Source organism: Bubalus kerabau, chromosome 1, assembly GCF_029407905.1.
Source record: "Bubalus kerabau isolate K-KA32 ecotype Philippines breed swamp buffalo chromosome 1, PCC_UOA_SB_1v2, whole genome shotgun sequence".
Classification (NCBI taxonomy): domain Eukaryota; kingdom Metazoa; phylum Chordata; class Mammalia; order Artiodactyla; family Bovidae; genus Bubalus; species Bubalus kerabau.
In genome coordinates this window covers 233,875,598-233,898,950 of record NC_073624.1, presented here as the reverse complement: position 1 = coordinate 233,898,950, position 23,353 = coordinate 233,875,598, and the positions used below count along the sequence as shown (strand labels likewise).

The window sequence follows — 23,353 nt, the reverse complement described above, 5'->3', positions numbered from 1 at the left end:
GTATTATTGCTGGTTGTGAGGTTCAAAGAGAATTCTAGAATTTTCTATCCAATCCATGTTAAAATGTTGGTTCATCTGGGGGAAGAGGCATATCTTGAATACAAAACATCTAAATTAAATACAACTCATCTGTATCTGTCTGATACAGTCCATGAAAACAACTTGGTTTTCTCTCTGTCACCAACTGGGAGCCAAGAAGAACAGTTTTCGCCACCATCCCTGGTGACAGTAAAAGAAAGAAAAAGAATAATCTGAGAAGGGTAAGCTCTTAATTATTTCTGCATGCAGCTCACTCAAGTGGCAAGTTTATATTCCACAAAATTTCCTCTTGTGCTTCCTCATGCTAAGCCTCAATTTTATCCCCCTCTTACCTAAGAAGGTACTAAAATGTTGAAACAAAAGCAAGATAACAATCCAGAACAACATTTTCCAGCACTGGCAATCATATCTATTCTCATCAATTTGTCTCTGATGTCTAGCATGTTCTCTGGTACATCCTAAGTTCACAGTACAGTCGTGTAGAATAAATGTATAGGTATTTTTCCAGCTTTTAACTTTGTTCCTTTTGCTTTTGGGGCTTCCCTGGTAGCACAGTGGTAAACAATCTACCTGCCAAGCAGGAGACATGGGTTCAATCCCTGGGTTGGGAAGATCCATTAGAGAAGGAAATGGCAATCCACTCAAGTTTTCTTGTCTAGGAAATCCCATGGTCAGAAGGAGTCTGGTAGGCTATAGTCCATGGGGTTGTAAAGAACTGGACATGAGTTTGGACACACAAACACTTCCTTTTTAAAGTAAAGACATTACATTTGGTATCTTTATAGTCATTTCCAATCTTTTGGAAATTGAGTGGGATAGTCACATGTTAATAATAGCTGTGAAAAGAAGAGAAGTGAAAAGGAAAGGAGGAAAGGAAAGATATACCCATTTGAAAGCAGAGTTCCAGAGAATAGCAAGGAGAGATAAGAAAGCCCTTCTTAGTGATCAATGCAAAGAAATAGAGGAAACTGATAGAATGGGAAAGGCTAGAGATCTCTTCAAGAAAATTCGAGATACCAAGGGAACATTTCATGCAAAGATGGGCTCAATAAAGGGCAGAAATGGTATGGACCTAACAGAAGTAGAAGATATTAAGAAGAGGTGGCAAAAATACACAGAAGAACTGTACAAAAAAGATCTTCACGACCCAGTTAATTACTATGGTGTGATCACTCCCCTAGAGCCAGACATCCTGGAATGTGAAGTCAAGTGGGCCTTAGGAAGCGTCACTACAAACAAAGCTAGTGGAGGTGATCAAATTCCAGTTGAACTATTTCAAATCCTAAAAGATGATGCTGTGAAAGTGCTACACTCAATATGCCAGCAAATTTGGAAAACTCAGCAGTGGCCACAGGACTGGAAAAGCTCAGTTTTCATTCCAATCCCAAAGAAAGGCAATGCCAAAGAATGCTCAAACTACCACACAATTGCACTCATCTCACACGCTAGTAAAGTAATGCTCAAAATTCTCTAAGCCAGGCTTCAGCAATACATGAACCATGAACTTCCAGAGTTCAAGCTGGTTTTAGAAAAGGCAAAGGAACCAGAGATCAAATTGCCAACATCCGCTGGATCATCAAAAAAGCAAGAGAATTCCAGAAAAACATCTATTTCTTCTTTATTGACTATGCCAAAGCCTTTGACTGTGTGGATCACAATAAACTGTGGAAAATTTTGAAAGAGATAGGAATACCAGACCACCTGATCTGCCTCTTGAGAAACCTGTATTCAGGTCAGGAAGCATCAGTTAGAACTGGGCATGGAACAACAGACTGGTTCCAAATAGGAAAAGGAGTAGGTCAAGGCTGTATATTGTCACCCTGCTTATTTAACTTATATGCAGAGTACATCATGAGAAACGCTGGGCTGGAGGAAGCACAAGCTGGAATCAAGATTGCCGGGAGAAATATCAATAACTTCAGATATGCAGATGACACCACCCTTATGGAGAAAGTGAAGAACTACTAAAAGCCTCTTGATGAAAGTGAAAGTGGAGAGTGAAAAAGTTGGCTTAAAGCTCAACATTCAGAAAACTAAGATCATGGCATCTGGTCCCATCACCTCATGGCAAATAGATGAGGAAACAGTGGAAACAGTGAGAGACTTTACTTTTTGGGGCTCCAAAATCACTGCAGATGGTGATTGCAGCCATGAAATTAAAAGATGCTTACTCCTTGAAAGGAAAGTTATGACCAACCTAGATAGCATATTCAAAAGCAGAGACATTACTTTGCCAACAAAGCTTCGTCTAGTCAAGGCTATGGTTTTTCCAGTAGTGATGTATGAATGTGAGAGTTGGACTATAAAGAAAGCTGAGCACTGGAGAATTGATGCTTTTGAACTGTGGTATTGGAGAAGACTCTTGAGAGTTCCTTGGACTGCAAGGGGATCCAACCAGTCCATTCTAAAGGAGATCAGGTCTGGGTGTTCATTGGAAGGAATGATGCTAAAGCTGAAACTCCAATACTTTGGTCACCTGATGCAAGAGCTGACTCATTTGAAAAGACCCTGATGCTGGGAAAGATTGAGGGCAGGAGGAGAAGGGGACGACAGAGAATGAGATAGTTGGATGGGTTGGATGACTCAATGGACATGAGTTTAGGTAGGCTCCGGGAATTGGTGTTGGGCAGGGAGGCCTGGCGTGCTGCAGCTCATGGGGTCACAAAGAGTCGGACACAACTGAGCAGCTGAACTGAACTGAATGAATGAAACTGCTCTGTAGTTTACTCATTGATTGAAATCACATTTGTGATTTTGTTTGCTTAAGGTCATGTTGAAGTGCCTTTATTTCTAAAGTCCTGAATCAGTTTGAGCAAAACTGGGATGACAGTGTCTTGGTTCAGTGGCCTGACATTTACAAAATGCAACTGACCAGGGGCAAGAGAAAGTTGGCAAGGATCCACAGTTGGCCCTGGATAAACAGATTTAGACTCAGAATCCTTCTCAACAGTGTTCCTCATAGCCACTGCCAAGCTGTTAGATTTGATGTGGGAAAGAGAAATTATCCTCTATTCTTACTCTGGAGTGAAAGTGAATGTCGCTCAGTTGTGTCTGACTCTTTGCGACCCCATGGACTATACAGTCCATGGAATTTTCTAGGCCAGAATACTGGAGTGGGTAGCCCTTCATCTCCAGGAGATCTTCCCAACCCAGGGATTGAATCCAGGTCTCCTGCATTGCAGGAGGACTCTTTACCAGCGGAGCCACAAGGGAAGCCCAAGAATACTGGAGTGGGTAGTCTATCCCTTCTCCAGTGGAACTTCCCAACCCAGGAATCGAAGTGGGGTCTCCTGCTTTGCAGGCAGATTCTTTACCAACTGAGCTATCAGGGAAACTCATCTTTATTCTAAGCCATTTTCAAATAGAAAACAAAATAGATTTTAGCCACAGAGTTTAAAGCTGCCTTGCAGGGAATGAGGGGCTGGTAGTCTGCATGATAATTGGGAGTTGACTCTCTGAGACAGAAATGTACTGGTTATTGCTTAGTTAAATTTCCTTGATTTTTAGCCAGGTATGCAGCTGACCAGAAGGACCAGCCCACTGCACAAATCTAGGAGGCTCAATCCATGAAGAAATAAATGCTAATAGCATCCCCCTGGAGTTGTGCAACATGGTGATCCTGCCCAGAGTAGAGACACCATTTTCTGGCTCCTGCTGTAGCTAGCTGGGGTAGGTTCCTGAGATGTCCCCCTCCATAGCATGTGAGGGGAAGATCTGTATGTGACTGCTGGAAAGAGTTCTTAAGGGAAACAGTTTTGCTTTCTATTTTCCTTTTCTCTTCCTGATGGGTAGAATACTGAGGTAATTGTGGGGCTTCTGCAGCCATTTTGGGCTATAAGGTAGCAGCTGTATGCTGAGGATAGCAGAACAGGAAGATAGAAAAAGTCTCTAAGCTTTTGGTGATTGTGAAATCATTATACAAGCCCCGGAGTGCTGACTTCTGAACTTTGTTTATATGAAAAAGGAGCAAAATGTCTATCCTGTTAAAACCATTGTCATTCTGGAATGTCCATACCCTCAGTCTTTATGGATCTACTTTCCTTAGCTTGCTCCTCTTAGAAAGTCTGTTCCAGGAATCTAGGGCAGGCAAAGGGACCAGCAGGGTCCTTTCTTGCCTGCTGTCCATCCTCTTACCTTAGGTCTCTTCCAGTCCACCCGGGTGTGGTCCCGAGCATCACTGTTTTTCCACTGTTGCATGATCTTGGCCGGGATGGTATCAGTGTAGTTCACCAACTGGAAACCTGTTACGTTTGCTCCACTCTCCTTGAATTTGTTTAAGTCAATGTCCATGAAACCCTGGGTGGTGAGGAAGGGAAGCAAGTTAGAATATGCTGTCGGGATGCATCAATTTAACCATGTTACAGAATCATAGCGTTTTCCACCCTGTTCAGACTTAAGGTGAAACTGACTTAATGGAGAGGCAGTTGCAGTTCCCTTCCTTCTGACCTCTGTTATCACTTATTTTGTGTGCTAAGTTAGCACATTGGTTAAGAGCACTTGCTCAGGAGCCAGCCATGCCTGGGCTGAAGGATAGGCTCTGCTACTCAGAGCTATGAGTTACATACTCTACCTTGGACCAAGTTCCCTGATGGTTTCCTGTATGAATAATGGAGGTAAGGAGGCTGAGGAGAAAAAGCAGTGCAATGATGCATGTCAAGTCCGTGTTGCAAGACTGGGTGATCAATAAACAGCGGCTGGGATTATTATAACAGCACAGATACGTGATAGTCTAATAAACATGAGGGGGGACCTTTGTCCTTTACCACCATCACTCTGCTCTGACTGTAGAGGCATCTGAATTCTATCCAGGGCAAGCTTCTGTGGGTGCCCCAAGGTCCCCAGCATGTCCCCAGCACATCTGGAAGAGGCTGGATGCTGGTTATGCCTCCCTGCCTCGCCCCCCAACCCTCCCCGCCCTGTGCTTTTTCCTATGCTGCAGGCAAGGTCTTGCAAGTGAGGCCCGATCAATTCTCCTATCCACAAAGGATTTCTTATTGGAATGAAACTTTCCTCCCCATTTGACGAAGTTCATTCAAACTCAGAAAGCCTTCAAGATAGAAAGGAAACCTTGTATCTGTATAATATATTCCACAGTGTACGGTACTTTCAAATCTATGGCTGTGTTTCACTTTAATGCCTTTATAAGGTAGAAACTGTGCATCTGCTTGCCAGATAAAGAAACTGAGATAGAGAATTGCTTGCACAAAGTCATTCAGTGACTTAGTGGCATAGAGGGGACCAGAACTAAGGCCTTCTGAAGGCCTATGCTTACATATTCTCTTGTCATAAATTCAACAAAGATTTTTGAAAGCCAGTGTACTATTCTAATGCTATCCTAATGCAGTGTACTATTCTAATAGCGAGTAAAACAAGTTCCTTCTCTTATGAAGCTTACTTTTTAGTGGGAAGAATGGACCATAAATAAACTATTGTGTATAAAATAAGCTAAAAGAATATATTGTACAATACAGGGCAAGTATTTTATAATAACTATAAATGAAATATAGCCTTTAAACATTGTGAATCACGAAGAATTGATGCTTTCAAATTGTGGTGCTGGAGAAGACTCTTGAGAGTGCCTTGGGCAGCAAGGAGCTCAAACCAGTCAATCCTAAAGGAAATCAGTCCTGAGTATTCATTGGAAGGACTGATGCTGAAGCTGAAGCTCCATACTTTCACCACCTGATGCGAAGAACTGACTCATTGGAAAAGACCCTGATGCTGGGAAAGATTGAGGGCAGGAGGAGAAGGGGACGACAGAGGATGAGATGGTTGGATGACATCACTGACTCAATGTACATAAGTTTGAGCAAGTTCCGGGAGATGGTGTAGGACAAGGAAGCCCGGCATGCTGCAGTCCATGGGGTCACAAAGAATTAGACACACCTTTGCAAGTGAACAATAGCAACATGGTATTTATTATACATCAACTATATTTCAATTTTTAAAAAGGAAGCATGTAGCAGTGTATAAGGTCGAATCCAGCAGAGGATACTGTGTGGTAGGTAGCTATGAGTCCTCTGAAGGAAGATGAAGTGGGGAAAGAGGATGAGGAGAGGAGGGCAGTGCCTGGCCCCGGGAGGCCTGGTCCAAATGAGCCACTCTGAGGAGGTGGTGTCAACACAGGGACCTGGCTGATGTGAAGCTGTGGCATGAGCTCTGGGGGAATCTGGGGAAGAGCATTCTGAGCAAAGGCTCAGATGTTGGAGGATGCTTAGCATATTCTAGAAACAGTAGGAAGACTAGTGTGACTAGCACAGCACAAGAGAGAGAGACAGACAGAGGGAAATGCAGTTGCGGGGGAGAGGGTGGGGGGCAGCCCAGGGTTGGATCCTAGAAAGCCTTATGATCATCTGGGTTTCTCTCTGGGTATAATTGCTACCCACTTCAGGAATTTGAGCAGGGATCACAAAGTCATTGCTCTCTGAACTCCGTGGCTTAGGGAAACTGCAAGATCCCAAGGGGTGAAATGGGGGAATGAACACGAAGTAGTTTGGTAGATTCAGGGTAGGAAGAACTGTGGTCTGGCAGCTCTGAGCCCCCATCACTGCCTCAGCTTTGCCTGGAGATCCTAAGACATTGTCCTAGTCTCTTGATTTCTCACTGACTCGATCTGGTTTCCTTACCTAAAAGATCTGGTTATCAACCAGTGCAAGTTTGATGCTTGAAGCAGGGCACTCAAAGCTGGTGCTCTGGGACAACCCAGAGGGATGGGGTGGGGAGGGAGGTGAGAAGGGGGGTTCGGATGGTGGGACACAAGTACACTCATGGCTGTTTCATGGCAAAACCCACAACATTATTGTAATTAGCCTCCAATTAAAATAAATTAATTTAAAAAAGAATAGATTAAAAAAAAAAAAAAGATCTGGTCATCAATAACTTCATGACTCAAAGACCTTCCCCCCACCCTATGCCTCTAAAGTTCAGTGATTCTTTATTATTCCTATTTTACAAACAAACTAAGCTCAGCTCTACTCTGAGCCTTTGCCCAGCTATTCTCTATGCCTGGAAGTGAGTTCTCCCTGGCCAGCTCATGTCCATCCTTGGGTCTCAGCTAAAGTACAGTATCTTCAGAGAGCTTTCTCCTGTAACATGCTTAGTTGCTCAGTTGTGTCCAACTCTTTGCAACCCCATGCACTAGGGCCTGCCAGGCTCCTCTGTCCATGGGATTGTCCAGGCAATAATACTGGAGTGGGTTGCCATTCCCTTCTCCAGGGGATCTTCCTGACCCAGGGATCAAACTTGTTCTCCTGCACTGCAAGTGGATTCGTTACCATCTGAGCCACCTGGGATTCCTTATCTAAAGACCCAGTTCTCATCCTTGATAGATGCCCTTGGTGCCCTGCTCATTTCCACATCTCCCCAGTAGACACTGATATTCCACTTCTTATACTAACTACAGCTACCTATCACTTCACCCACAGGTAGGGTAAGCCAGATGTATTGAGGAGTTCATACACCCAGAGCAGCTCTCTGCTCTTGGGGAGTTAGTAGAAACCATAGCCCTCTCCCTTGGGTGGGTTACCATGAGGTACACTCTACATCCAAGTCTAGAGCTTCTGTAAGGGATGGAGTTCCATAGCCCCAGAGATAAGTGCCTTGATTATGCACCTTTTTCAGCTGCCTGCTCTCCCATCCCTACCTTCTTCTTGTTCAATAGCTTAGTGGTGTTCGACTCTTTGCAGCCCCATGGACTGCAGCATGCCAGGCTTCCCTGTCCTTCACTATCTCCCAGAGTTTGCTCAAACTCATGTCCATTGAGTCAGTGATGCCATCCAACTATCTCATCCTCTATTGTCCCCTTCTCCTCCTGCCCTCAATCTTTCCCAGTGTCAGGGTCTTTTCCAATGGGTCAGCTCTTACATCCCTACCTCACATCCCTGATTCCCTGATGTTATTTCTCATATTAGCGTCCAAGGAAGCTACTTGTATTTGTTTTTTTTTTTTTTTTTTTTTTTTTTTTAAATTTTATTTTATTTTTAAACTTTACATAACTGCTACTTGTATTTGAATTGCTGTCTTAAGACCTGATTCTGGTAGAACTCAATCAAGTTACTTCCAATATGCAGTCTAGTCAGTTCCTTCTCAGTGCTCTGCTTATCACCCATTTGAGATGATCTGGTTTGCTCATCTGTTCCCTTGTCCTCTCTCCTTGTGTTGGAATGTCAGTTCCATGAGAGTAGGGATATTTTTCTGTTTTGTTCATGGATGTGTCCTAGAACCCAGCATCTAGCACCATGTCTGACACAAAGTAGGTTCTCAATACATTTTTTATTGGGTGAATGAATAAAAGCCAAAGACATTCCTCAAGCAAAAATGCTAATTTTTCAGGGAAAGTATGATCTCCAGGCAATAAATCCAGTGGATGATTTAAATTGTTTGACAAGGGAAGCTCATGTTGGAAATGCATTTAGTGACTAACTATACCTACAGCTATAGTTTACAGACATTCACAGGGGTCTGTTGAATTGTGCAAGGATTCTAACAAGCTTTTAGTACAGATGAAATTGGAGTTAGGTTCTTATACCCAATAGGCATCCTAAGACATTCTACCACCTAAGAGTACAGCCACCCCACCCCTGGTTAAAGGCTAATGCACAGTGGAGAGATTTCCCATAATTTTTAGGGATTTTAAAAAGAACATTTTATTCATAAAGTAACTATTGAGAGAATAAAATGAAAGCTATCTCCTGTAGTCAAATTCCATTGCTTGAAAATCTGTAACAAGCACTTGGACATTTTGTACTGACTGCCCCCATCAATGTAATGGGGGCCAAAGGAAATGGCAGAGTTTATTCAAACATAAATGCCACTCAGCTCTATCACCAGAATGCCTGATTGCAAGGTGACTGGAGCCAGACCTGAAGTTATTTCCAATCAAACTGATGGGACCTCTACCTGAACTTCTCAGCTCCCCTGAGAAAGAAGGGACAAAGAATGATAAAATAAGCTCTTATCTGTACTGTTAGGGAAGGCACGAAATGAGGGAATAACTTGGCATCAACATGCATTCACTTAGTAGAAGACATCCTCGCCTTCCCCTCATGGAAGATTTCATGCCTGAATGGTGATCTTGAATCTCCACAGTCTTTAATCATGAAGATTAAAGCAGTCTCTTATAGCTACTGGACTTGATCTCTCCATAATGCAAGAAAACAGACCATTCCAATAGAGAAAACTGTTCTTGACTAAGAAGAAGAAATAAAGGTGTGAAATATTTGCCTACCGGTCAGCTGGGAAATTCAACCCACCCACTCTAGTCCCCTGAGCATGCTCATTAAACATGGTTTAATTAAATCATTTTCTAATTTTCTTTGCCATTTTGTTTAAAAAACCTTAGGGGGTAATATTTGGTAATGAGTACATTTTGCTTTATCTGTGCTATTAATTATATAATATTATAAAAGGATGCAACATTGCTAATTGTATTATATTAAAGATTAAATGATGAAGTCTGATTTTAAGCACTGTTTTTGAGTCATTTTGCCTGTTTTATAACATGCCCCCAAATATGGAGTCTATTGCTCTGTATGCTGTGACTAGTGAATGAAATGAAATTAACCCACAAAATGCTCTATTCAAGTTATTCAGTATGAGAATTCAGCTCTTCTAAACCCAGATGCCTCTCAGTGTCCCTCCAGCACTGTACCTGATGCTGTTTTTCACAAAGTGACTGTTTATCATTTAAGATAAGCCTCTGTGATAAGTGAGCTCCTGGAGCTGTTAGATCACTGTGTCCCTGTCTGCTTCTGTGGTTCCTCTGTGGCCTTTCACACTGTCCCATGTGCTACTGATGAATGGGGGACAGAAGAATGGTCTGCCTATCATTTTCATTCAAGTGCAAATGAACAGGCTCTTAGGATAGAGGTCCTTCATCTGAGGGACCCATCACAGTATATAAGAGAGGTTCTACATAATAGCCATTCCTAATGGTTATCATGCAGGGGCTCTGGAGAGGAAACCAGATATCTCTATAAAGCTCTAATGCTGGTCAGGTGGCTCAGTGGTAAAGAATCTGCCAACAGTGCAGGAGACACAGGTTTGATCTCTGGGTTGGGAAGATCCCCTGGAGAAGGAAATGATAGGAAAGGAATCTCTACCCACTCCAGTATTCTTGCCTGGAAAATCCCACAGACAGAGGAGTCTGGCAGGCTACAGTCCATGGGGTTGCAGAAGAGTCGGACATGACTTAGCGACTAAACAACAACAATGCCAGTCAATCAAAAATCAAGGTAAAACATATTATAAAGGGACTAATTAGAAGAATTCCAAATAATAGCATGGCTAATGAACATTGAGGACAGGATGTGGAAAACGGTATGAAGTGGTTTATCTTTTTTTTTTTTAACTGAGGAGCCACACATGGGATGAAAGTTGATAAAGAAAGAAAAAGAGACATAGACATATTACATACCCTCTACACACTTCTATATGTCATAGAAGTGTGTAGAGGGAACTACTAGAATCACCAAACACAGAAAATGTTTAAAATAGTTTTTTCTAAGTATGAGATTAGAGAGATTAGGTATATGCTTTTTTTTAATAACCTTCCATAATAATTTTTTTATTTTTTATCACCATGTGAATGTGTTTTTTTTTAGTACTATTGAAAAATAAAAATAGATCCCCAGGTAATTCTGATGTACCTTACTGGCTCAGAATCATCTGTAAGTCCCTAGGAAGTGGGAGAGGGAGTGTCAGTGACAGAACAGGGAAGAGAAGTCACTGCATGGGTTGATATGGTCTATTAAGGGAGCCCTGTTTAATTTGTTGTCTCTTGGCCTAGAATTAAAGAACACTGGTGCCGTTAAATATTCTACTGAAACATAGCTTTAGAAACATTGTTCCTAAGGATGACAGATATGACAACAATGGCGAAGCTGTCGCTTCTTGTGCATCATATAACTTCATTTATATAGCTCTTTGAGAATTCTGAAGTTGTTGTCATTTAAAGTTGAAAAATGAAATAATCCATCAGCAGTCACCTTTGGATTTATTAAACATTCCCCAAGCTCTTTTCCTGAGCCAGGCATTCTATTAAATGCTTTATATACATAATCCTACTTAATCCCCCCAAACAGCCCTGAGGGGTGAACATGCACCTAAGTAGGCCCGGGTACTCATTTGCATAAATGAGTGAGTATGTGTCCCAGTTTTGCATGTGAGGAGCTGTGGTTCAAAGACCTCTGGAACCTACCCCCTCTCCCCACCCAGAGATCCCCCAGAAGCAAGGATTCCAGCTGTGGTCCAGCTATCAAATCTGTCTTCTTCATCTGTGTGGTACACTGCTTTGCCAGCCGAGGAACAGAGGAATGTAGCTTTAGGATGGGGTTTCCAGATTGCCCCAGATAAAGAGGGACAAAGAAGCTCAGACAGCGTGGCTGACAGTTAATAGCCTAGAACAGAGGTCTCACTCTGCCAAAGAAGGGTTACAGATTGGGTAGATGTTTCTCAAGCCTCTGATTTATATGAAGTTTTTTAGTACCCACCTACTCCATATCCATACCAGGAGTCAGCAAATTTTTTTTTTTTTTTTTGATAAGTGGTCATATTGTGAATTTTTTAGGCTTACAGGTCATGTTGCTTCTGTCACAACTATTGAATGCAGCTATTAGAGCATGAAAGCAGGCCTAGATAATAGAAAATGAAATAGCATGGTTGTGTCCCCTCCACCCCCAAGTGTATTCATGAACACTGAAACTTGAATTTCACATGATTTTCATATGTCATGAGATATCACTTTTCTTTTCATTTTTTTTCTAGTAATTTAAACATGTAAAAATCATTCCTGGCTAAACAAAGCCAGGAAATGGTTGAATTTGACCCATGGGCCACAGTTTAGGTTTACTGATGCCTGAAGGAAAGATGTTAGAGATCAGATCAAACCCCCTGTTGTCCAGAGAGGAGACTATTGGCCTCAAGTTGTAGGCTGGTTAGAGTGTGAGCTGGGGTTAGGATCTATATTCCCTAAGCACTCGGTGTAGGAGGCAGTGCAATGCTGACCAGCTGTTAGAATAGCATGACTGGGGGAGGGGAGGAAGTGCTCAATTAACTAAACCAGTTAAGATAGTCATTCCATCTATCGTATCTCAATGATAATTTTCAAAGGATTAGCACAAAAAGGCATGTCAAATAATTATGATATCCAAAAGAGATGTTTAACACCATAACTATATTAGATATATTTTTACGTTGCTGTAAAGATTTAGAAAATGCTTTGAGGATGGTGATGAGGCTCTGGGCTATCATTATGACTTTTAATTATCATGTGTGCCTGGAAACAAAACATCTTGAGGAGGTGTGCTTACTGATTATTTAAGCTCTCTGAGGCTTAACTCTCTGGTCTTCAAAATGCAGATATAATAGCACCTACAGCATAGAATTGGTACAAGATTTTTTTAAAAAGTGTGTATAAATATTTAGAGCTGTGTCTGGCACAAAGTAAGCATTTAATACATCTTAGCTATTATTATCATCATCATCATATTTACCATCGTCACTATGATGCAGTCCAAAGAGGTTAGGTGTTAACAGCTACTTGAAAACCAGGCACTGGGGGTTTGGGATGGACATGGCCACACTGCTATGTTTAAAATGGATAACCAACAAGGAGCTACTATATGGCACATGGGACTCTGCTCAGTGTTATGTGGCAGTCTGGAGGGGAGGGGAGTTTGGGAGAGAATGGATACACGTGCATGTATGGCTGAATCCCTTGCTCTTCACCCGAAACTGTCACAACATTGTTAATTGGCTACACCCCAACACCAAATACAAAGTAAAAAAAAACCCACACCAGGCACTCGGTCAGGCAAGACACCTGAGCCCACAGGAGGCAGGTGTATAGGAATGCAGCTTTCAAAAGATAAAAAACTTTATCTTCAAAGCCAGATTTCCTTTCTCTCTGGGGTTCTTTCAAGGGGTCACAGACAAGGTGCTCAGCCCTCATCATCCTGCTTGGGCTGACACCAGTCCCATTAGATGGAAGAGGGAACAGCCAGCATTGTTAAGAGAAAGGGGCCAAAGACAAGGATTTTTAACAAGCCCTGGGAGGTGGGAAAGAAAACTCCCTCCATCTCATCCACCTGAGATCTAGAAAAGAGGTAAGATTAGAACAAATTGAAGAACTTGCACTTTATACTCTGAGTGGCACAAGTTGAACATGGCAAGTTTCCCCAGATTGTCAGGTAAATTCTTAGATGACAGCTCCATAGAGAGGATAGTTATAGGAAAGTACAGTTCAAAAAGTCTCATTACATTAGAAATGCTTGAAAAAAGTGGGGATGTTCAACCTGAAAATAATGAAAGACTAGGAGGGGAAGTGAAGGATGTATTCCAATCCCAGAGGGCTTTCGGGGGGGAATATTTGTTCTTTAAGGTAAGCCAGAACCAACCAATGGACAGAAGTCATGGGAGTGAGACTTCGGCTAAAATAATAATGATGACAATCACAGCGCCTAATAGACCTGAGCTATGTAGCAGGCACTATGCTGAGAGCTTTATTTGTATGATCTCATATAATGCTTGGAATAATCCTGTGAAGCAGGTACTTTTATCATTTCCACATTGCAGATTAGAAAACTGAAGCTTAAACGAAAGCAGTAGCTTCTGCCCAATATAACATAGCTAGTGACGGGCAGAGACTACAGTCATAGCAAGTGACAAGACTCTGTGCTTGCTTTCTGACCACTGTACATTCTGCCTCCTCATCACTAGTCAGTCTGATTCATTTATCTCCTGTCCTGCATGAACGAAGCCCTTGGACTGGCTTGCATCTCTATACTGTTATTAGGAAGGAATTAGCAGTTTTCTAGGAGACCTGGGTGTTAGTCTTCAACTCTTTTTTAAAACTGGATTATAGTTGCTTTACAATGTTGTGTCAGTTTCTACTGTACAGCAGAGTGAATCAGTCATACATATACATGTATCCCCTCTTTTGGGGCTTCCTTCCCATTTAGGTCACCACAGAGCACCGAGTAGAATTGCCTGTACTATGCGGTAGGTTCTCATTAGTTACCTGTTTTATACATAGTGGTGTAGATATGCCAATCCCAATCTCCCAATCCATTTCTTCCCCAAGCCCCCACCCAGTATCCACACCTTTGTTCTCTACATGTGTCTTTATTTCTGCTTTTCAAATAAGATCATTTATCCCATTTTTCCAGCTTCCACATATCAGATCAGATCAGATCAGATCAGTCACTCAGTCATGTCCAACTCTTTGCAACCCCATGAATCACAGCACACCAGGCCTCCCTGTCCAACACCAACTCCCCGAGTTCACTGAGACTCACGTCCATCGAGTCAGTGATGCCATCCAACCATCTCATCCTCTGTCATCCCCTTCTCCTCCTGCCCCTAATCCCTCCCAGCATCAGAGTCTTTTCCAATGAGTCAACTCTTCGCATGAGGTGGCCAAAGTACTGGAGTTTCAGCTTTAGCATCATTCCCTCCAAAGAAATCCCAGGGCTGATCTTCAGAATGGACTGGTTGGATGTCCTTGCAGTCCAAGGGACTCTCAAGAGTCTTCAACACCACAGTTCAAAAGCATCAATTCTTCAGCGCTCAGCCTTCTTCACAGTCCAACTCTCACATCCATACATGACCACAGGAAAAACCATAGCCTTGACTACACGGACCTTTGTTGGCAAAGTAATGTCTCTGCTTTTGAATATGCTATCTAGTTGGTCATAACTTTCCTTCCAAGGAGTAAGCGAATTTTAATTTCATGGCTGCAGTCACCATCTGCAGTGATTTTGGAGCCCAGAAAAATAAAGTCTGACACTGTTTCCACTGTTTCCCCATCTATTTCCCATGAAGTGATGGGACTGGATGCCATGATCTTTGTTTTCTGAATGTTGAGCTTTAAGCCAACTTTTTCAGTCTCCACTTTCACTTTCATCAAGAGGCTTTTGAGTTCCTCTTCACTTTCTGCCATAAGGGTGGTGTCATCTGCATATCTGAGGTTATTGAGATTTCTCCCGGCAATCTTGATTCCAGCTTGAGTTTCTTCCAGTCCAGCATTTCTCATGATGTACTCTGAATATAAGTTAAATAAACAGGGTGACAATATACAGCCTTGATGTACTCCTTTTCCTATTTGGAACCAGTCTGTTGTTCCATGTCCAGTTCTAACTGTTGCTTCCTGACCTGCATACAAATTTATCAAGAGGCAGGTCAGGTGGTCTGGTATTCCCATCTCTTTCAGAATTTCCCATAGTTTATTATGATCCACACAGTCAAAGGCTTTGGCATAGTCAATAAAGAAGAAATAGATGTTTTTCTGGAACTCTCTTGCTTTTTTGATGATCCAGTGGATGTTGGCAATTTGATTTCTGGTTCCTCTGCCTTTTCTAAAACCACCTTGAACATCAGGAAGTTCACGGTTCACATATTGCTGAAGCCTGGCTTGGAGAATTTTGAGCATTACTTTACTAGCGTGTGAGATGAGTGCAATTGTGTGGTAGTTTGAGCATTCTTTGGCATTGCCTTTCTTTGGGATTGGAATGAAAACTGAGCTTTTCCAGTCCTGTGGCCACTGCTGAGTTTTCCAAATTTGCTGACATATTGAGTGCAGCACTTTCACAGCATCATCTTTCAGGATTTGGAATAGCTCAACTGGAATTCCATCACCTCCACTAGCTTTGTTCGTAGTGATGCTTTCTAAGGCCCACTTGACTTCACATTCCAGTTTCCACATATACACATTAATATATGATACTTGTTTTTTTCTGACTTACTTCACTCTGTATGACAGTCTCTAGGTTCATCCATGTCTCTGAAAATTTTAATGTGTGCCGGTTCTTGGGATGTGAACCTCAAAGTTCTTTATTTCTCTCTCTCAGAGTCTCTACCAGTATCCCCATCACAGTTCCTGGAGTGGGCTGATGGCTTAATTCACACCAAAGAGTGAAGCAATAAACAATAATTTATTCACTCATCCTTCTCATGGTTTTCTTGTAAGTTTCCATCCTTCATCTCTCACCCTCTAAACTTACATCTTGTGGAGCCAAGAGTTTTGTTATTGACTTTTTTGGGGTAATGTTGATCCAGGCACTAGATTGTTGATCTGCATAGTGAGGCCCTTGGCCAGATCAGCGAGTGATCTTTCCAACTGTTGTCCCAGGCTGTAGGCATTTTAGAGTCTCCCATGTTGAATTAGGGGGAAGGGAGAAGACTGGGGTTCTAGATTCCTACCCTCCCTCTACCATCAAAGCAGTTTTGCTTTTTTATCTGTTTCACATACCGGGGTTCTCCCCAAGATTCCATTTGAAAATAGTGCTTTAAACTAAAAAGTTTGGAAACTTCTAAGCCAGTTGATTTTTCTCTTAAGGGCTTTTCAGCTTTGATCTACAATTCTGTGATCACACAGGTGTGTGCACATGAATATGGAGATATGCGAGTTCATGGAATATTCCTGAGATGAGGACTTTTTTCTGTCCTCAAATAACCATGTCTCTGCATACAGTGTTCAGATTTTCCTATTTTAGCCACTTTAACTGACTGGAACTTGAATGTGTTCTCGCCCTATATAATCCCTCATAGTACAGGCTTATCTGGTTCCCACCAAGTCAATAAGACATTGCAGCTATGCTTAAAACAGCTAAAATGTCATTTGAATTGGAAAAAAGAAAAAAGCCTCTAGTGTTAACTCTTATCCAAGTACATTTCAAAGAAGAGGGGCTGGCACCTATATGCTTCGATACCTTCAAACGCACAATCAGACATATCCCCCAAACACAAGTCTGCTGTTGACAAGTTATTTTAAAAGGTGGTTGAGATCTCACAGTCTGGGGGTTTAGGATAAAATGCTGGCACTTTGTGGCAGAAAGTCAGGGGGTCCCTAGACTAGGCTGTCAAAGCATGATTAAAGAAGTATAGTATTTGGCCTGGTATTGGTTGGTCTTCCAGAATCTCCCTTAATGTTAACTTTGTTCTGTCTGCAGTCAGGGGTGCCACTTGGTCATGGCCACCTCAGAGCAAGAGCCAAAGACCAGTTGAAAATTCAGCTTAAGGATTATGGCCTTGGGCCTACCTGTTGCTGTTCAGTCTCTAAGTCTTTTCTGACTCTTTGCAACCCCATGGACTGCAGCATGCCAAGTTCCTCTGTCCTCCACTATTTTCTAGAGTTTGTTCAAATTTATTCCCATCAGGTCGGTGATGCTATCTGACCATCTCATCCTCTGCCACCCACTTCTCTTCTTGCCCTCAATCTTTCCCAGCATCAGGGTCTTTTCCAGTAAGTTGGCTCTTCACATTGGGTGACCAAAGTATTGGAGCTTCAACTTCAGCAACAGTCCTTCCAGTGAATATTCAGGGTTGATTTCCTTTAGGATTGACTGGTTTCATCTCATTGCAGTCCAGGGGACTTTCAAGAGTCTTCTCCAACACTACAGTTCAAAAGCATCAATTCTTCAGGGCTCAGCCTTTTTGTAGTCCAGCTCTCATGTCTGTACCTGCCTACTGGATAAACCATAGCTTGACTATATGGAACTTTGTTGGCAAAGTGATGCCTCTGCAAAAAATATGCCATCTAGGCCCATGAAGGGGCTTATGCCTGGGGTTCCTGACAGACTTGAAACCAACAATGTCTCCCTTTCATATGACCAAAGCCTTTCTGTCTAAGAAGGATCAGCCTACTTTTTTAATAAAACACCAGCTTAAGCATTCTCAGGGGCTCCCAAAGAGTAGGCACCCTCTGAATGCTTGGTGAAAAACGAATGAAAATTCCAACATAGCATTAAATTTGAAACTTAGCAGGATGGGGAAAGGAATATTCTAGTTCATTCATTCATTCATTCATCTGTATCTAATATTGCCAAGCACATATGGGACAAAGGGATACAGCAGAGAATAAGATACACTTGATCCTTGTTTTTGTTTAAAGTTTAGTGAGAAAGACTAGTATTACCCATGTAATTATGGAGCAAAATAAGTAGGACAAAACCTGGCCCTGGAACTCAGGGATGGCTTCCCAATGGAAACACAGAAGCTGAAAGAATAGGAGGCTTTGGTTGGCTGAAGAGTGCAAGGAAGAACCCTCTAATCAGAAAACCCACAGGCTTGGAGATTCCAAGTCAGAGTGACTGAGGGCGGTGAATCAGAGGAATTGAATGTACACATCAGCTTAGCATCAGGAGGGACAGACCCCTTAAGTGCCAATGGTGGCTCAGAGGTTAAAGCATCTGCCTGGAATGCGGGAGACCTGGGTTTGATCCCTGGGTCGGGAAGATCCCCTGGAGAAGGAAATGGCAACCCACTCCAGTACTCTGCCTGGAGAATCCCATGGAGAGAGGAGCCAGGTAGGTTACAGTCCATGGGGTCCCAAAGAGTTGGACACGACTGAGCAACTTCACTTTCAATTTTCATTTTCACTTAGGGTAGTGTACAGCTCGGAAGGTTCGGTCTTTGCTTCCCTAGTTGTCCCTCTTTTTAAAAATTTGTACTTATTTTGTGATTTTTCTCTGGCATTCTTTACAAACTTTACTTATATGTTCTAGCTGGAAGACAAAGCCAAGTTGTTTCCAGGACAAACGTGAAGCCACATGCTTCTTAGTGCTTCTTAGTGCTGCTGGTATGAGCCTGGTGCAGTGGAAGATGTGCTCGGTTCATGTTTGATGTTCCTTTGGTGGGCTGTCAGAACCATGCCCTGTGAGAAGGCACTGGGGGGATGCGAAGATGAGGGGCATCCAGGCCAGAGGAGCAAATGCCAGGAGCGAGCAGGGTAGGTGGTTCCAAATACACAATTCCCTATCAGTGGGTGTTATTCGAGCAGGAACCAGATGGATGCGCTTCTGTTAAGGACATTATAGAGGAGAGTCTGGCCTTTTATGGGAAGTGGTTTAGCTGCCCTCTGAGTCATTTGCATATTCATAGCCGTACTTATAGTCTACCATTGATCTCTGCTTCTTTTAGCAAGACACAAGGAATTTGCCTTTAAGTTCATGTGATAAATGGATACCAGCATTGTTTATTTCCTGAGAAGTCATTTCACTCACTCATTCATTCATTTGGTGACTTTTTAAAGAACACCATTACGTGAAGCTCATTTTGCCTGGTGAACTGGAAATTCATCAGTGAGAAAGACAAATTCCTTCCTCCAGGAGCTTACAGACAAACAGGGAGGAAGGTATTATATTATTATATTTCTATTATTATTATTTTACCATAATTATTATATTATTATAATAATATAATGTAATTATATAATATATATTTATATAATTATATGATATATAATTATAATATTATATTATCGATAATTATTATCATTACCACTGTTATTATAGTGGTGGATGAGATTTAGTCTAGAAGGGAGTTGAGGGACTTCAAGGATGGTACCCTGTTCCCAGATATTGTGTTTTCTTCCCCCTCCTCCATGATAATGATGATGGTGATTACAATGATTATGATGGTGGTAATTGTTAACATTTATTGAGTGTTTTTGGGGGCCCAACTATAACTATGAGGACTTATAAAGTTATTATTTCACTTAATTCATATGATAGCCCATGTGGAGGTAGAGGATACTACATTCCTTTTTTTCTTTTGCAGATGAGGCAGTGGAAGCTCAGAGAGGGTAGGTTATTTTACTAATACCACACAGCTAATAAATATAAAGCCAGAATTCAAACCCAGGTCTGTCTGACCCAGAGCCACTCTCCCCAACTACTGTACCACCTTCCTAACCAAAGAAACAACACAGAAACCAAACATGAACATGCATTGAGATGACGTGGGCAGAAGAAAGCAGACACGCTTGGCCTTATAGAAGGCGTAGATAGATTTCTCTGCACAGGGGAGCAAGGAAATGAAAGAGCACCTTCTTCTTAGGACTCATACAGCAGAGGGATAGCAGCGTGGAGCTGAATCTTGGATGAGCTGCCACATGGACCAGAACTACTTCTAACTCTAACATTTCACAGGAGGTCATCTGCAACCACGTGGTGGAAATGTCTGACACCCTGGTCCCCAGATACCCCAATAAGACGTGGGATGACCTGTCCTCAGTTTGTGTTTCCCTCAGCTTTTGTGCACTAGAAATTGCAGTCGGTATCCATGGGAGGTTGGTTGAGGAACCCCTGAAGACACCAAAATCTGCAGATTCTCAAATCCCTTAAATAAAATGTTGTAATATTTGCATATAACCTGCGCATTTATGTGCATTCTCCTGAATACTTTAAGCCATCTCTAGGTTACTTATAATACCTGATAAAATGTAAATGCTATGTCACTAGCTGGAAATACCATATAAATGCTAGGTAGATAGTTGCCAATATATAGCATGTGCAAGTTTTGCATTTTGGAAACTTTTGGATTTTTTTTTCAAAAATTTTTGACCTGTGGTGGGTTGAATCCATGGATATAGAACCCATTGATGTGAAAGACCAACTGTATAATTATAATAAAATTCCATCAGTGTCCAGTGGAAAATGAAATGGGGATTTGAGAGCTTGAGTCTGAATTCCGGGTCTATTGCTGCAATTGTAGCAAGATTTAAACTCAAGCCCTCTAGTCAAGAGCCCGTCCTCCCGCTGCCCCTGGCCCCCTCCTCATGCTCAGCAGTCATATGGCACAGTGTAAGAACGTGAATTTGGGAGTTCTGTAGTGCTGGAGGGGAAGCCTGGCTCCATGACTTAATCAGTTTAGTAACTGGAAAACTGGCTCCATGACTTTATAAATTTAGTGACCAGAAAGCTTACTTTCTGAACCTTGGTTTCTTCATTTGATAAAAGGGGTTTTTATCAACCTCGAGGACTATTATGAAGATTTAATAGTTAATCACTTATAGTGTTTGGACTGTAGCAATCACTCAGTGAATAGCTGTTGTTATTATTGTTGTAGTTATTTATTAGGGGTGTAAGGTGGTCTAGTTCAGTGGCTCCAGGGGTTTGGCATAAGTTTAGCCTGGTCATCCTATTCTTAGGATCACATCACTTGGTTTTTGTCAGATTCCTGAGAGCCAAACTCCACTGACCAGTAGTGATTGCCTTCCTCCTCTGCAGCTCAGTCATGTAACATCTTGGAGCCTCAGTTCTCTCTTCTGTAAAATGGGGGTGATAGAGTCTACCTTGCTTATTTCATAAGGGTACTGTGGGATGTGATGTATGCCAAAATGTCACATCAGCTATAGCATAGTGTAAAAATGAGAGGAATTGCTCTTATTATTATTGTTATGAACGCCCTGAAAGGTGAAAGTGAAGTCGCTCAGTCGTGTCCGACTCTTTGCGACCTTATGGACTGTAGCCTACCAGGCTCCTCTGTCCATGGAATTTTCCAGGCAAGAGTACTGGAGTGGGTTGCCATTTCCTGCTCCAAGGGATCTTCCTGACCCAGGGATCACACCCAGGTCTCCCACATTGCTGGCAGACACTTTACCATCTGAGCCACCTGGGAAGCTCATGAATGCCCTGCTGCTGCTGCTAAGTTGCTTCAGTAATGTCTGACTCTGTGCTACCACAGAAACGGCAGCCCACCAGGCTCCCCGGTCCCTGGGATTCTCCAGGCAACAACACTGGGTTGGGTTGCCCTTGCCTTCTCCAGTGCATGAAAGTGAAAAGTGAAAGTGAAGTCACTTAGTCGTGTCTGACTCTTAGCGACCCCATGGACTGCAGCCTACCAGGCTCTTCCATCCATGGGATTTGCCAGGCAAGAGTACTGGAGTGGGTTATGAATGCCCTAGGCAGCACCAAATGCTGCACATTGAAAGACAACCAATACCTTCAGTATTTCAGTGCTTCTCAAACTGGGATCTGGTGGACCCTTTATAAATTCTCAGGGGTGTGCTAGTTCTCTGCAAAAAAATTTTTTTTTTACAACTTCTATTTATCTTTATTTCATTTGTATGTCTATTTCACATTATATTTACTAATCAAAGTATACACATATATTATTTCAAACAGATAACCAAAATATATTGAGTATGCTTAAAATATTTTTACTGATGAAAGATATGATCAGAATCCTTTCAGTCCTGTTTCATTACATTATTGTATCATAATCAGTCTCTCATATGTGTAAATGGAGTTTATTTAACTTTTATTATTTTTTTTTTGTTTTTTTTTTCTTCAAAGTCTTTGTTTTTTTTTATTGTGTTAAAAGTCACATAATATAAAACATACTATTTTAACCATATTTAACTGTGCAGTTTAGTGGCACTAAGTACATTAACATTGTTGTGCAACTCTCCATCATCCATCTCCCAAATTTTTTACCTTCCTAAACTGAAACTGTCCCCATTAAACACCAGCTCCCCATTCCTCCTCCCCATCCTATTCCCTCATCTCTGACATCTGCCAATGTACTTTCTGATTCTACAAATTTGTCTGTTCTAGGTACCTCATATAAGCAGAATCAAACAATATTTGAAAAAATCTGTTCCTACTGTATATTGGATTGCACTTTTGCTCTTTTTTATTTTTTTTAAATTTATTTATTTTAATTGGAGGTTAATTACTTTACAATATTGTATTGGTTTTGCCATACATCAACATGCATCCGCCATGGGTGTACACATGCTCCCCATCCTGAACCCCCCTCCCTCTTCCCTTCCCGTACCATCCCTCTGGGTCATCCCAGTGCACCAGCCCTGAGCAACCTGTATCATGCATTGAACCTGGACTGGCGATTCGTTTCATATATGATATTATACATGTTTCAATGCCATTCTCCCAAATCAACCCACCCTCTCCCTCTCCCACAGAGTCCAAAAGACTGTTCTATACATCTGTGTCTCTTTTGCTGTTTTCTCTGCAAGAATTTTTAAATGTTGTGCTTATTTATTTCAGTAAAACTCAAATCATCAATATTAATTATCTGATCATTTGTCTCATGTTGTGAGTACTCTTGTTTGCAGTCCCAGTGGACTGAAAAATTTAATCATTAGCTCAGTGTTTCCCAAACTGTCTGTGCAGATGCATTCTAAGGGTCCACATATCTTTCTTTTGAGAAACACTAGTTTGTTCTAAGATTTGCTGCTGATGCATTATAGAGATAAGAACTAGGTATAACTGGAGAGCTCCGGCTGGTAACTGTCTGCTTTGATCACAGTCTCAGAGTAGTGAGTGAAAGCTGAGTCAGGGCTGGGTTTGGAGGAGGACTGACAGCCAGACAGGAGAGCTTGGTCCTCCAGGGGATTCCAGGACCCAGGAGCTTCTTTAAGTAGTAACGGTACAGTTCACCAATTTCTATGGCAACCCACTCCAGTATTCTTGCCTGGGAAATCCCATGGACAAAGGAGCCTGGCGGGCTACAGTCCATAGTGTTGCAAAGAGTTGGACACGATTGAGCGACTGAGCATGCACTCAAGTTCACT

At 42.0% G+C, this 23,353-nt stretch overlaps 1 protein-coding gene across 7 annotated transcripts in view; it reads right to left on the bottom strand.

The window, feature by feature from the left end:
• GRIA1 (glutamate ionotropic receptor AMPA type subunit 1) overlaps window positions 1-23,353 on the bottom strand; it is a 365,851-nt gene that overhangs the window by 116,310 nt on the left and 226,188 nt on the right. For all 7 annotated transcript variants that reach the window (XM_055559484.1, XM_055559480.1, XM_055559490.1 and 4 more), the window contains one exon: window positions 4,174-4,335. In XM_055559484.1, coding sequence (XP_055415459.1) covers window positions 4,174-4,335 — 162 coding nt within the window. The remainder of the gene's footprint in view (window positions 1-4,173; window positions 4,336-23,353) is intronic.